This window comes from Anomalospiza imberbis, chromosome 3 (genome assembly GCF_031753505.1).
Source record: "Anomalospiza imberbis isolate Cuckoo-Finch-1a 21T00152 chromosome 3, ASM3175350v1, whole genome shotgun sequence".
Classification (NCBI taxonomy): domain Eukaryota; kingdom Metazoa; phylum Chordata; class Aves; order Passeriformes; family Viduidae; genus Anomalospiza; species Anomalospiza imberbis.
The window spans coordinates 102,179,825-102,194,883 of NC_089683.1; the positions used below are offsets into that span (position 1 = coordinate 102,179,825).

The 15,059-nt window shown below is 47.2% G+C and overlaps 1 protein-coding gene and 1 long non-coding RNA gene across 10 annotated transcripts in view; one reads left to right on the forward strand and one right to left on the reverse strand.

Moving 5' to 3' along the window:
* The window catches only part of BMP2 (bone morphogenetic protein 2), a 260,500-nt gene that overhangs the window by 71,723 nt on the left and 173,718 nt on the right, over positions 1-15,059 (reverse strand). For 2 of the 9 annotated variants that reach the window (XR_010997731.1, XM_068186103.1), the window contains exons 1-3: positions 5,635-6,162; positions 4,491-4,849; positions 1,974-2,211 (exon numbers count right to left, since the gene is read on the reverse strand). Coding sequence is in view for 8 of the 9 variants with exons in the window: in XM_068186103.1 (XP_068042204.1) it covers positions 1,974-2,211; positions 4,491-4,842 (590 nt within the window). In the remaining variant the exon portion in view is untranslated. Of the gene's footprint in view, positions 1-536; positions 2,212-4,490; positions 4,850-5,634; positions 6,167-6,213; positions 6,669-7,380; positions 7,643-10,429; positions 10,744-15,059 lie in introns of those variants that run through there. The other 7 variants (XM_068186101.1, XM_068186102.1, XM_068186097.1 and 4 more) reach the window with 5 other exon arrangements.
* Positions 4,856-6,053, forward strand: LOC137471638 (uncharacterized). The gene is made up of 2 exons (XR_010997741.1): positions 4,856-5,025; positions 5,554-6,053. It is a non-coding gene; the product is annotated as an uncharacterized lncRNA (long non-coding RNA).

Below are 15,059 nucleotides of genomic sequence, written 5' to 3' on the forward strand. Positions count from 1 at the left end.
CCCCAGGCTCTGCCTGCCACACCAGGTGTGGAACACACAACGAGCACAATCAGTATCAGCTTTAATGCTGTTTGCCTACTGCAAATCACAATTTTGCCCTTTACATGAAGGGTTTAAAAACCAGTAAGATGATGCAAGCACAAGTTGTGATGACTGCACAAGTGAACCATTTTTTCTTACAGACTGGACTTCTCAGAAAGAAATATCAGAATTCTATGGTTTATTATCTGAAATAGATTTAAACATTTGGGAAGGGGAAAAAAAAAGTTTCCAACACAAAACCCTGGAAATGAAGAGAGGCTAATCTGCCAAACAGCAAAACCATCAGCTGAGGTTAGAGAGGAGGCTGCATATGGCAACAGCTTACTGCATGTAGAGCAAAAATTGCAGATTAATTTCACTGTAACACTCCACAGAAGTGAGCTCTCATCTGAGGTGAGGAAGTATGCAAGGCTTTTCCAACTGTTAAAGACAAGGGCTGGTACAAATTAGGTAAGTATTCCTCTTTAGCATAGATAATCACAAAAAAAAAAAGATGACATTTTAGTTTTTATTATTTTATATTTGGCCAGGACTTTTAAAGGAAGGACTTTTAAAGGAAACATCAAGCATTCACTTTTCTGTAGGTCTAAGAAAGGATTCAGTATTCCCCACCCCCAACTCCCATAGGATTTCTATTGGCCCTTATAGTCACACTGCAAATTAGTTGGGAATAGCAGTATTTATACTAGATCAGCAACGTCTGGTTCTTAGCCAAATGTTCCACCTAAAGAGGATGCCAGTTCTCATGGATTGGACAGCCCACCCTGCAGCATTCCTGAGAATTGTACAATATAATCTTGAAAGTCAGCAGAGTGGATTATCCACTTTTTTCTGGACTTGAACTTGTGACCTTAACAGTAGCACAGCAGAAGGCAAATGTGCTATGCACTTTGCCATAGTAACCTTCCATGTATTCTTTTCAACTTAAATACACACAATTGAAACAGCTACAATTTTGGAAAATTATGTACAAACCCTATATTTTTTTCTTTTTTGATTACATATAAATACAAATTAGCTATTCTTCTAAAAAGTGGTTATAATAGTAAATAAATACAAAATAAGAATCTGACCATTATACTTCATGTGCTGGGGGTTAAACCCATATAAAATGTACAACTAAAATACATTTAAAATCTTTAAAGGAATATTTCTCTGATTAAAATATTTGTTTTCCCAACTTTTTCGTAGACATAAATATATTTTCAAAATAGTTGTGTTTTTTTTTCTTTCCATTTCATTACATAAATAAAGTCTTCATTGGGAAATATTAAAGTGTCATCTATTTTTTTTTTTTTTGCATTTGTCTAATATATTTGCTGTGTTAGCGGCACCCACAACCCTCCACAACCATATCTTGATAGTTCTTTAATACAACTTTTTCATTTTCATCAAGGTAGAGCATGGAAATAGCACTCAGTTCTGTCGGCACACAGCAAGCCTTGGGGATTTTGGAATTCACTGAATTGACCAAAGTCTGAACAATGGCATGGTTTGTTGAGTTTAGATGATCTGCCAGTGGAAAAGGACATTCCCCATGGCAGTAAAAGGCACTATACCCCGGCGGGGCAACAATCCAGTCATTCCACCCCACATCATTGAAGTCCACATATAACGGATGCCTTTTGCAACTGTATTTGTGGCGTTTACGCTGTTTGTGTTTCGCTTGACGCTTTTCTCTTTTATGGAGCGGGTGTCCCTTGCCATCATGCCCAAACGTCACTAACAATGGCCTGAGCTGAGACCAGCTATCTTCATCCTGATGTAAAGACCTGCTAATCCTAACGTGCCTCTTGGAGGCACTGTTCTCTTTGTCCAAGTGAACCACCTCTACCACAAACCCATGATTAGGTTGTCCATGTGCAATCCACCTCAAAACAGCTGGCGTTACATCAAAACTTTCCCATTTACTTGCATTATGATGCACCAACCTGGTGTCCAAAAGTCTTGTGACAGGGTCCTTAGAGGTGGCTGTGGCTGGCTTTATAATTTCATAAATATTAATACGGTGATGGTAGCTGCTGTTGTTCTCAAAGGCTCCGTGCACCTGTTTCCGAAAAATCTGGAGTTCAGCTGAGGTGATAGACTCCTCATGAGGGATGGAAGTTAAATTAAAGAAGAAACGCCGTGCTGTTTTCCCACTCGTTTCTGGCAGTTCTTCCAAAACTTCTAATTTGTTTAAACGGGGAAAATAAAAAAAGAGAAGAAAGGAAAACATCAGAAACTGAGACAAACAAATCCCTTAAGACTGCAGCTTTCAAATGACAGCTACCACATGTGACACACAAGACCTGGAAGACTTTTAGGCAGAAAATACTGTGTCCCTTGTTTGTTTGTGCGTGCAAGCATGTATAGCATGAAGTTAAAAATGCTTAATTCATTGTTACACATTTGGATTGGATCCTTGTGGCCTTTGCCTTCCAGGTAGTTATCATTAGAAGCAAGAACTATACAGCATTAGTTTGGACTTCAAGGACATGAATAAAACACTCAAGCACTGGGGAATTATTAAAACTTGTGGAGGACTTTGGGTAACTGTTGCATTACTGATTTTTTTTTCCTAAGAATACAGGTCTAACATCAATCCCTTATACTCCATTCTGAAAAACATTACTCTGCAATTTAGGTGACCTAAAAATCTTAATGTATGGATTTTTGTGTGTTTAATTAGAGACAGGAAAATCAGCATCCATAACGGTACTTTATGAAGCACACCCCAGAGTATTTTCCCAAAAGGGCCATAAACAGCAGCAGGAAGATTCAACTGCTGAAATAAGGGTGGATGGAAAAGAGATAATGAAACAAAGTCACCTCCAAACAAGAAGCTTATAAAACCACCAAAACCAAACATTCAAGGAGTCGGTAAACTCCAGGCCATTCCCACCTTTGAGTAACAACAGAATGGAGCTTCAGAAGGAGTACAATATACCTAAGGTTGCTAAGTACATTGTTGCTACAGACATTAAGAAGTTATAAGTATTTCCCAAAATAAAACTTCCTCATGGTTTTTAACTTCACTGCTAAACATACTGAAGGGGGAAAAACTATCTTTCTAAGGGGGAGTCATAACTGCTATTAGCAATTCTTAGTCATGTAACCATTCCCCTCTGAGTCCAGTACAAATTTTTGCATAAGGTAAATCTCAGCCTTATGGTACTTCAGGACCAGACCAGTATTTGCTAATATGCAGATATTTTTGAATGGTCACAAGACAAACTTCTGCTCTCAAGAAATCACGAAAGCAGTGAGAACTCAGTGAAAAAAATGGGAGACACCCTGATTTTCTTCCAAATTTTTAAATTTTTAAAGAATTATAACACTAATTTTCTAACAAAATCAGCTTTTGCTGTAATTGTATGACTACTTCAAACTGCAGATTTTTACATTTGCCTAAAACTTATCAACTTTGCCCTTTCAACTCCTCTCTCACTCAGCCCCTTGCCCACAATCCTTGGGTTTAACATGAATGACCCACGTGCTGGCTTTTCCCCATTAACTGCCAGGTTTTTACTTCCCGTGTAGGAAAAGGTGGATGAGGAGAGGTTAGATTTCACCATTCATCATTGTCACCATAAGGTTTTCCACTAAGCAGCACATTCGCTTCTCAGAGGCCACCTCCTTTTAGAAACTTAAAAACTAATTTATATCTTTTCTTGACACAGTTTCGCTCTAAAAACAGGGGGGAAATGCGTTTTCATTACTTTTGCAGCCGAGCCACTGCATGGCAGCACCGGAGAGCCGCAGCCAGGAGCAATTACAACCTGGGGAAACGCTTCCCAAAAAAGCACGTGAGCGACACGCGCCCCACCGGCTCCGCGGGCCCGGGTAATGCCACAGCCGCTGCTTCGGCCGCGGGAGCCGGGAAACGCCCCCGACTGCTGAGCGAGGGTCTGTCCCAGAGAATCTCTGCCTCGGGGGACTGCAGGCGGGGCGGGGAGGTGCCGCAGAGGCGCTACTGGAGGCCTCGCAGGTGAGAGTCAAGCGCGGCCACGGGGCTTTGGTTAGCATGGGCACAGCGAGCCCGGGAGGGTCTGGCTGTAGCGCTCCTCGACGGCAGCCCCCGAGGATGTCGCGACTGACTGTTTCACTGATCTCTCACGGGGATTAGACAGGGATTAGAAACCTCCGCAGCGGCCGGGCTCAGCCACGCATTAGGGAGCTTTCCCTGCTTTCTAGCCTCGCAGGAGAGTAGTGACCTGCGGGAACGCTTAACGCGGAGTCGCGCTGGTTTAGCGGGAAAAGTCCCGGGAGCGCCCCGACAGACGGAGAGTGGGGAGAAGGGAGTTGGCAGAGCAAGAGCTCCGCAGCAGTGCCCATCGGGCAGCGCAGCCGGCCGGGAGATGCACTGTGCGAACCCCGCGGTACTGGCGGGAGGAATCCGCCCCCCGCTCCTCCTCCGGCCCTGCCCTCCCCTCCGCTCCCGCAGCCCGCGGAGCCCCCACCCGTACCTTCGTGGTGGAAGCTGCGGACGGTGTTGGCGCGGCTGGCCGCCCGCTCCAGCGGGAAGCCCAGCGCCGCCGGCTGCCCCAGCTGCTGCCCCGCGTGCAGGCGGTAGAGGTCCAGCATGTAGGGCGGGATGACGACGTCCTTGCCGGGGCTGGGCCGCCGCTTCAGCCCGAACATGTGGAGCAGGCGCAGCTCGAACTCGCTGAGCAGGTCCTCGGGGCGCTGCGCGGCCGAGGCGGCGCGGCCCGGCTCGCTGAAGCGCCGCCGACCCACCTCCGGCATGAGCCCGGCCGCGCCGCCCAGCAGCGCCTGGCAGAGCAGCAGCGCCAGGAGCGAGCGGGTCACGGCAACCATGATCAACCTGCGCGGAGGAGGAGGAGGAGGCGATGGGAGCCAGTCAGCGCGGACACCGCGCCGGGGGAGGGGGGGGTACGGGCGGGGACGGTCCGCAGGTGGGACCCACCCCGGCGTCGGGCCATGGCCAGCGAAGCCCCCGCCGCGGACCGGCCGGCGGAGCCCCCCGAGGGGCCGCTTCAGGTGCGCAGCGGCACCGAAATCCCCGTGGCAGGAGATCAAAGGGAGCGAGGCGGGACGGGGGAGCGGAGCGGGGCGCTCCGCAACAAAGGAGCGCGGAGGTGAAGGGGAGGAGGGGACGCGGCCGGGGGCACCGCCGGGGCCGGGGCGCAGGTGTGCGCCGGGCCGGGCCTCCCGCCGCCACCGCTCACCGGGAAGGGAAGGGGCGGCTGCCCAGCAAAGCCAGCTCCCCCCCTGCGCTCCCGTCCCGACCCCTGGGCTTCCCCCCACACACCCCGCTGAGCCGAGCCGCGGGGCCTCAGGGCCGGGTCCGCTTCCCCCGCGGCGGGGCAGCGGCTTCCCTCAGCGGAGGGAAAAGGAGAGCTGTTTTCCCTAAGCGGAGTGGAAAAAGGAGAAGGAGGAAAGTACATATCCTGCTACGTCCTTAGCCAAACCCACAGGATGACATTCTCCCCCGTGAAACTTTGGGCTGGATTATTATAATAGTAATAATAGTTATGATTAGTGTCCCGTCCCCCCTCTCTCTTCCAGTGCGCTAGCACCTCCGCCGTGGCCCACGGAGTCATCCTGCGGAGAAGACTTTCAGCGGGTCTGCGACCGCCGGAGCTATACCTGTGTGCAGCAGCAGGGGTTGTGTCTGCAGGAGGGTGTTCTGCTCTCGGGGTGTTTTTCCCGCATCACTTGGTGTTACTCCAAACTTCGCTGCTGCTCCTCTACAGCTGCCGAGCAGAAAACAGAAGTTCCCTGAAGTGCAGTCCGCCTCGGAAACATACTTTTAGCAGCTGGTTGAGGAGGTAGAATGCAAGTCCCAGCCAGGGAAAAAGCTTCTCCCTTTTAAAAGCAGCGATCGTGAAGTTGCTTCTTCTTCTTCCTCCTCCTCGCGTGTGTGTGCCTGCCCGTGAATGGGTCCCTACGTGTCTACGGAGTTAAAAGGCTCCTTTTCAAAAATGTCCTTTGCATCACGCTCATCAGACAGATGGACATTTACCGACACTCCCGCAGCAACATCAAGATGAAGCTTGACTTGTCTCCGCTCCCTTAAAAAAGAAAGGAAAAAAGGAGGGAGGAGGGTAAATAAAAAGAAAAAAAAAAAAAAAAAAAAAAGGGGGTGGGGAGCCGCCCGCTGCCGTCCCGCGTGGAGCGGCCACGCTAGGGCACCGCGCCGGGCTCCCCGCCGGCCCCGCACCGCACCATGGCCGGGGGTGGCCGCCCGCCGCCGCCGCCGGGGCTTTTTGTTGCGCGGCGATGTCACGACCCCGGAGGCTCGGGGGCCCGCGCCAATCACAGCAGCCCTGTGGGAGCGGGCTGCGGCCCCGCACGGCTTTTAAAGGAGACGCCGCCTCCCTCACTCCTTCCCTCCCTCCTCCCTCGCCCGCTCCCTCCCTCGCCGCGGCTGCCGCCCGCGCCCGGGTTGTAGTGCCGCCACGGCGAGGGATGGGGCGGGCGGCTGTCCCGTTAAACTGTGGTACCGGTGGCTGATCCGATGCGGGAAGACCTCCGGCGCGCCCGGTCCCGCGTCCCGCTCCGGGCGGCAGCGGCGGAGCGGGACCGGGCCGGGTCGAACAATAACCCATTGTAAAGCCCGAGCGCTCCGCCGCCGCAAATCGGATTAACACCGTGGCCCGGACTGCCGGGGTGGTAAGGTGCGAAGGTCACGTAAGGTACCGGCAGAATCCCGGTGCTTTAGAACTACTTAAATAATGCGTATATGTACTTATTTATTTTTCTCTCCCCCCCCCCCACCCCATCCCCCCAACCCCCGAGCGTGAAGCTCGCTGCCCGAGCCTGGGGCGAGGGCTGGAAAGCTGGGGGTTTCCTCGCTCTCCTCTTCGAAAGAGAAGCGCCCGGACTCGGGAGAAGTCTCCTCCCGCTGCGCTGCCCCGGCTCATCCGATGCGGGCTCAGCCCCGTGCGGGCGGCGGAGGGGTTGGGCTGGGTGGTTTTTTTTAAGATGTGGCTGCCCTCCAGTGGTGGAACGGCGGCAGATCGCCCGGCCCGGAACGGCAGCCCCGGTGCGAACCGCCCGCCCGCGGCCCCGCACCTGCCCCCGGGCTGAGCCGCACTCCCCGCGGGATCGGGGCCCACCCGTGCCCACGCCGGTGCTCCCCGGGCTGCAGCCTCAACAGCTTGTGGCATCGCCCATGGACCAGGACGGCGGTGGCACGGGTGGAGAAAGCGGGTCCATGCCCAGCGCGATTGTGCTCCCAGTCCCAGCTGCATCCCTCGATCCCTTTCCTGACGCTGGCAAATCTCCTGATACAACGAGTAACTCGCAAGCAGGGCTGTGTCCTTTGCCCTATCTCTTTTTTGTCTGCTGGGCTCTGCGGTAGGGCCAAGACCTTACATAGGTATGCAATACCTAGCAATTTAGGGTTCTCATCAAAGCCAAAGTCATCGGCACACCATCATTAGTCGGGGTCCTGGTGCCTTCCCGGCAAGGGAAGTGCTCTGTGCTCCATCTCCTCTTCCCAATATCTCTCAGGGGCTTCATTTGCAAAAGACACGGCCAGCCTGTGACACCTTGAATTACTGCAGAGGAGAACTTAAAGAAATAGCAACTGAGATGGCTCCACTACCAGCTCCTCCTTTGGGAAAGGCCTTTTCCCTCCATCTTATAACTTCTTAGTGCAGAAAGAACACCCATTTGAGACAGCAATTCAGCCCATTTGAGCTTCCCTATCACAACTCTAGCCATTCCTGTGAAACATCCCTGCAGGATGAGGAGCTCACCCAGGGAAGTACATACCAGCAAAACAAACCACCCCAGAACTGAACCAGAGTAATTAAAGAGCTGCTAAACCTCCTTCATGCCAACAGCTCCCAACACTTGCTAACCTGATTTTCACTGGCTGCCGTGCACAGAGTGGGGAGAGGGGATACAGAGCAAGGTGAAATCCCTCAAAAGTTGAATTCTTTTCCCTTGCATTCCAGGGCAGATAATGTTTAATTTTATGACTTCCTGCAAGTCTTCAGCAAGAACTGAAAGTTCGTGCAGTGTGACTTCAGGGTATGCCAATTATGTAAATCAGCACTAAAATAACAATGGCAACATAGTTTACACATCACTGACATTAAATGAGCACTTCAACTTCTAATTGCCATTCCAGTTCAATCTTAGTGGGTCATGCCAGGAAAAAGTCATTTCTTGCCTCAACACTTACTCCCTGTACCTGGAGCATAGGCTCTACTGTATACCCAGCACAGTGTTATCTCCAGGAGCTCCCTATATTAGAATAATGAGCCTTAGAAGGGAGAAACGTGTTTGTGGTTGCTCTGAAGGCCTACATGCACTCTGATCTGATATCAATAGGGTCTTGTAGGCTTGCCCCTCTCTGATTTTAAGTATAAATAAGCTTTTAGACACTTCTCTTGGCCATAAAACACCTTGCTCTTATACTTTGTCATGTCTCAATCTATTTTGATCTGAAGCTGCTGGGGCAGCAACTCTGCCTTCCCATCTGTTTCCTTGAGGCCTCAAAAAAGAATACTAAAACACCTATAACACATTCACTGGCACCTACCCACACCAGAACCTCAGCCATGACTCCCCACCTTCCCCACAGAAAGATTTCTCACCAAGGCAGGTCCAGCTCCATTGAGGCAGTATCCTGGAATATGGAAGACAAGGCTAAAAAGCATTATCCCCAAAGGTTTGGTTGTGGTCTGCATCTCCTCAACACAAAAACTGACTAAATTCTGCCTTGTGTTCAGGCCTGCTCCACCCCAGCACCAGCACACCTGAGCTCACCAGCTGAGAAGCATCTTCATGATTACAGAGAGAATTAGAGACAGGTGTATTTAGGCATAATGAATTGGAGGCAAACATGCCTGGATGTGCCCACCCAGACTCCCAGCTCCACAAATGAGCCCTTGTCCCCTTCCCACTCCTAGCAGCACCACACTTGAGATAAAGAAATTAAAGCTCAACCCCTGCATTTCCTGCAGCTGAAATTCCTCACAATCTCTGTGAAAATGAGTTGAGTGGTACATCAGCTAAATATCCAGCCCCATCCAGGTGGGCTCCCACAGTGTCATTGCATTTTACAGAGTTATTTCAAGAGCAGTCCTGCTCTTCAGCCCAAGCCCTGCCAGAGAAGAAACCACCATTTACACTGAAAAGATCTGTGTTAGTAAAGCTGACTGTGCATATTTGTTAATCTCCTTTGTGAAATTTCACTTCTCCCCCACCAAACGACACCAATACATTTCTTTCTTCTTTACCACATGCACTCCTTTTTTTTTGGTTTTTTTTTTGGTTTGTTTGGTTTTTTTGTTTGTTTGTTTGTTTGTGGGGTTTTTTTTTGGTTTTTTTTGGTTTTGTTTTTTTTTTTTGCAGGTGTTTAGCCAGTAAGTACTCAATTAGTGGCACCTGCTGCTAATGTTGCAGATCCAGGTGTTCCTTGCTAGGACCCAAACACAGCTGATAGATATCAACTTCAGGTGTTGTTGGGTTTTCTTAGTAAAAGGGTGGAAAAGTATCCAAATAAGGATATGTTGTTTTACAACAAGGTGAGAGTTCTTTTTTTCAGGGTAGACAGGAAAGAAGAAAATATTTTCTTCCCTCAGAATTTTTTCTTACAAGTCCAGTACAAAATCATATTTATACAGTGCCACAATGTAGTGTCTTTTTTTTCAACTTGGTTACGCTGCAATCAGCACTACTGGTGGCTGTGGGCAGGAGACTTCAGCTGGAGGACCTAGATGAGAAAGGCTCCCTGGGGTCTGTGACCACAGCTCGCAATCCTTAACAAAATGGCCTAAATTCTGGTCTAGTTAGAGACACAAGCCTGCAGAAACACTCCCATCGCTCTGTGCACAGTGATACTCAACATTTTACTACTGGCACCAGCAGCCCCATGTGACCAACGCAGAGCATTTTTGAGAATTCCCACTTTAGACCACTGTCCCCTGGATATGATAAGTATGTGAGATATGAAATATTAATGGTAGTGAGGTTTTTTTATGGATTTTGCACATTTTAGTGAATAAACCTCTTGATAAAAGCCTGTGCTGAAGTATGAAACATATACACGGTACATCATCAAATGTGAGCAGGGCGATGGCTGAAAATGAGTTAAGATGTGTTAGTGATGTTGAGGTTTTGCCTTCATAATGGGTAGAGATTATCTGAAAGCTTTTCTTTTCCTGAGCTGTGCTTCCTGTTGGCATTTGTGTGAATATGATGTGTGGCCATTCTTTAAAATATTACTTAATACTGTTTTCCAAAGACACGTTTGCCTTTTGGTGGTTTGTCTTTTAACATCTATCAACTGGCTCTGCTGCACAGCCTGTCTCCTGTTCTGTGAAGGATGGATTCTCACCTGAGAAGGTAATTTACAAGAAGGTGATTTGTTTTTGAAGAGAGGAAAGGCAGCTTATTCAGAAATGTCTATTTCTTTTTTATTCACCTTTGCTGAAATCTGGCAGCTCTTCAAAGCTGTTGCTCTGTTTCACAGCGAGTCTCAATTTCATTCATCAAATCTCAGCTTGCTTTCCATCATAGTGGCAGGGAAATTGGAATTTATCAGGAAATACAATGCAGACCCAGGATATTCTCAATTTCCAGTATGTCTCCACTGCTAGTGAAGAATAGCAGTTGCTCCCAGCTCTGTTACATCTGCAAATACAAGCTGCAGCAATCGGTTCACATGGCTGTGCAGCTTTGAAACTGCAAGATAAATTTCTACAATTTGTAATAAAATTACTGATGAAAGAGGAAAAGGGGAGGCTAATATGATAACCTTTTTTTTAATGTCTTTTCCTTTGATGCTGTGAAGTTCCAGATTTCAAAATCCAGCATTTGACCTGTTGCTTTTATCATGAAGAGGTGAAAATGCCACAACACCTTGGTACAGTCTGGAGAACAACCAAACAATCACTGGACAGATTCTGAGGTACTGCCACCACTGATGCATATTTAATTCCATGCAGTGGGAATAGTCACAGACTAGGGCAATTCAGTAGGCACTGAGCTGATTCAGAAGATCCCAGTTCTCTTCCCAGCAATAGGAGTGTCCTTTTACTTTCTACAGTGCCTTGGTTTTCCCACCGTGGAAATGGGATGATCATGCTGACCCTTACTTGTAAGTTCCTGCAAGACCTTTAAGTAAAGACACTAAGAGTTAGTCACTGCAATTTCTTGGGGTTAAATATTAGGTTAATACCAATAATAATCTCAAATATCTGGGATCCCAGGGCTCAGTCTTGCCTCAAAGACAGTGGCAAAGTTCCTACTTGTTTTGGTGGTACAGGCTTACATGTTTAAGCAATGAAGAGACAGGGATGCCAACTCTTCTGGTCAGAAGATTTGGAGCAAAGTGGGATTTTTTAATTATATAAGTCTTGTTAGGAAGACAATGAGGTGAGGGTGTTCTCCCACAAGAAAGGGAAATGGCTGCGTCATAGATGGTCCACTTCAAGAGCTTATAATTTCATCGCTGCAGAGATGACGTCAAGCAAAATGGAGGATAAAATAAAGTTACGCATATTGCCTTAAGAAGTGCATATTTTAGCAGTGAAACTGGATAATGTTTTGCAATTAAAATAAAATAAAGGCAAGCATGACGTTCTGTTTAAGCAGATTGTCTGTATGAAGGCCTTATTGTAGCTGCAGATTTAGGGCATATGAAAAGGTTTTCTGTGCTCAGTTGCAGGACGAAAAACATTGCATCATTGGACGTTCTTGTTCTCTTAACACTTCTTTGCCTTTGATAGTGAATGCTCACAATTTTATTTTCTGCTGTAGAGTCATGTTTGCTCAAGTCATTATCATTCAAATTTTTAAATATCCTCTTAGGAGTAGGCAGAACTCCAGAGAGCAATAGTGAAGATTTGTGCCTGCTCAGTGGCATGTGCTGGGCACAAGTGATCAGCTGCTGCACCTGCTTCGCGCTGGCAGCAAAGCCCTTTGCGAGCTGCTTTCAATCCCATCCCTTGTTCCCAGCCTCCAGAGGGGCTCCAATGGGCACAGGTCCCCATTCAGACCTCACCATGGAACTTCTGTCTGGGAGCCTGTTTGCTTGTGCTACAGAATCTACTGGCTGGGAGGGGCCTTAGGAGAACAGCATCCTATGACTGTTTCCAGGCTCTTGTCCGCTCCAGCACATTCCAGATTGCAGGGACTAATTATTAGCAGCACACATTTAACTGCTTCAAGGTACTGTTTATCCTCAGAACATCTGTAGCCTTAAAGTTATAGAGTCATAGCGTCCAGAGTCATAGTCAGCCTCCACATTCCTCTCCAAGGGGAGGAATATCCACTGTCTCCATTTTACAGAACGAAAGAAGGGGCAAGGGACCAGAAAAAGGCTATTTTTACTGAGAGGTACACAGGAGCCCAAAGACCTGTGGAGGTCACACTCAGATTTTCAACAATGCATAAGCAGGTTAGACACAGTCTTTGGGTTAAAATCCCTAAACTTCAAGTGAGATGTTCCATACTCAGCTCATGGAGACATTTTTTAAAACCCTGACACTGAACCTATTATCCAATAATTTCCTGACAAATTCCTGCAGTGCCTTGTCCAAAGTTCTTACTGCAACCCATAAATCCTAGAAGGAATATGATAATCCCATTCAACTGCAGAGGAAAGCTCTGATGTGGTAAGAGTCTACACAGAAGAGAGAAGGGTTTTTACAGCCTTGGTCAGGATAATAAAGGTACCAGTCAGGGTATCCACATACAGATTTGTTCCCAACCTGGATCAGTCTCCATAGGAGAGGGACACACTGAATTCCCTCATTTGCTCTGCCATCACCTCCTCCCTTTACTTTTTTTCAGGCCCCACTGCAGGATGGGCATTGCGCAGCCAGTCTGCTCAGCACTTTGGGAAAGCCTGGGCCAACCTTTATATTCCTTAATACCTTTAACTGCCCTCCCTCACCACACCTTAGCTTCCTGCTTTTTTCTGATATTTGCAGTGGCCTATCTCCTCTCAATTTATGTGCTTGTTAAAGTAAGTACATCCATCAGTCTGTTCAGGATTAGTCTGGAAAAGTAGTGCCATAAAACATCCATGATGTGCAGCATTGTCCAATTACTAACTCCATTATTCCCATCAATTCTGCTTTCTCTTCCTGGGCTTAGGCAGCCTTGGTGTTGTGTTACTGTAGATTTGCCCTTCCTTACATTTTCTGTTTCCTCTCCAGTATTCAGGTGTAGAGGCTCAGTAAACATTCACATCCACTTCAGGTGGGTGTACTAAATATTGCATACGTTCCTTTAGTCAGCTGTGGAATAAACTCCTTTCAAATAAATCAAAACACTAAACAAACAAACGAGCTGGGGAAGCATGGTATAAACTTCATTTCTTTTGCACCTTTGACTGTCTCCCTTGCTTTCTTCTTCCCTTTGTACATCCCAAACTGCTGCATATGCCCTGACAGCCAAAGGGTTTCAAATAAGGAACTACCCCAAGGTTCCTTCTGCTCCTCTCTGTTAGAAAGGGCAGCCAGCACTTGAATCAGGAAAGAAGTAAGACCACCACAAGCCCCAAATTAATACCTTAAATAATTTTAAACAAACTATAAGTCCTGGTTCAGATGCTCACACAGCCTAGGAAGAATCCTGAGGACCTGAAACTCAAGTTTGTGAATAAATCCTTGGAAAATCAGGGCTGCTCTCTCCATACTAGTGGGAAATTGAAGTTGTGCAATCCAAGTTGTGCAATCGAATGTGACATATATTTCTGCAGCTGGTGGGAAAACAGTTTCCTTACAAAATAAACTTAACAAAGTAGACTGTTTTGTATATCTTTTTTTCCCCCTAAGCAACTTCTAAAATGTCAGACATTAATTTTAAGGAACTGTGATAAATTTAAAAAATACACCACTGAAATAATATGTCAATATTATTTTTTCCTTTCTTCCCTTCATTCATTTACAATATTGGGCATGTTCAGATAAAACAAGCTCAATTTTCCAGGTCTAAAACTATGAAAAAGTTTTTCTATGAACTTTCCAAAGGAATATCTACTTATATGATAAAACAAAGATTTATTCTTGTAAAGATGAAGTGAAATCACTGCTATCCCAACTGAATGCCATTTGCTCTGTGGCTTTCCCAAAACCCCATGTGGAAAGGAGGCTCCTGAGCTGCCACATGGACATCATTTAAATTTTTAAGCTTTTGAAATTTTAACATTTTTAAGTAGAGCAGCAGGTTAGCAGGACTATCACCATTGTGTTCAGAAAAATAGTATTTTCCAGTGTTTTTCCAGAGGGGAATAATTTCTCCTGGCAACCTCTTAATTAGTCCTGCCACTGACAAAAGTATTTCTAATACCAATACTTTGATATAAACAATGTAAGAAAACCAGAAAAAGATACATAAGTTCCCTGAATGAGGACTCTTTAGAGCTTTTCTCTTCTTTTAATATTTCCTATCCTAAAAGTGGAAGAAACTGCAGCAACAAATCCCATCTTAAGGGGGAAAAGAAAACCCCAAGTTAACTGTGGGGAAGTGTTCAAGGCCAGGCTGGATTGGGCTTGGGTCAGCCTGGTTTAGTGGGACACGTCCCTGTCCATGGCAGGGGTTGGAGCTGGATGATCTTTAAGGTCCCTTCCAAGCCAACTGTGTGGCCCTCTGAAGGGAATTTCTGTCTCACCCTTGCTAAGCCAGTGGGCAATTGGAGCTTGGCACCTGCAGCTTGGAGGGTTGCAGCCACCCTGCTGTGCTGAAGGAAGGCAAGGATTTCCAGCCAGAAATGGGGATTCAGGGGCAGAGAGCCTCTAGTTTCTTCCCAGGTTACTGAAACTGCAACTTTTCCTTCACTTGTGTGGAAAACACTAATTATACCCACCTTAGAGCATTAAACAGAAATGCAGGTGCAGCAATACCAAAGTGATCTGTCATATCACTGCCCCATCTCAGAGCCCTGACAGAAGTGTACCTTGTTCCCTGCTTCCTTCTCTTCCCACAGCTCCATGTTCCTCATAAGCCCACTGCATTTTCAGGCAAGCAAAACCCTCTTCTTCCAAAGCCCAGGGCCAAATTCCATGGGAGCAAACTAAACCCACAGCTCTGTTTGTATCTCTTCC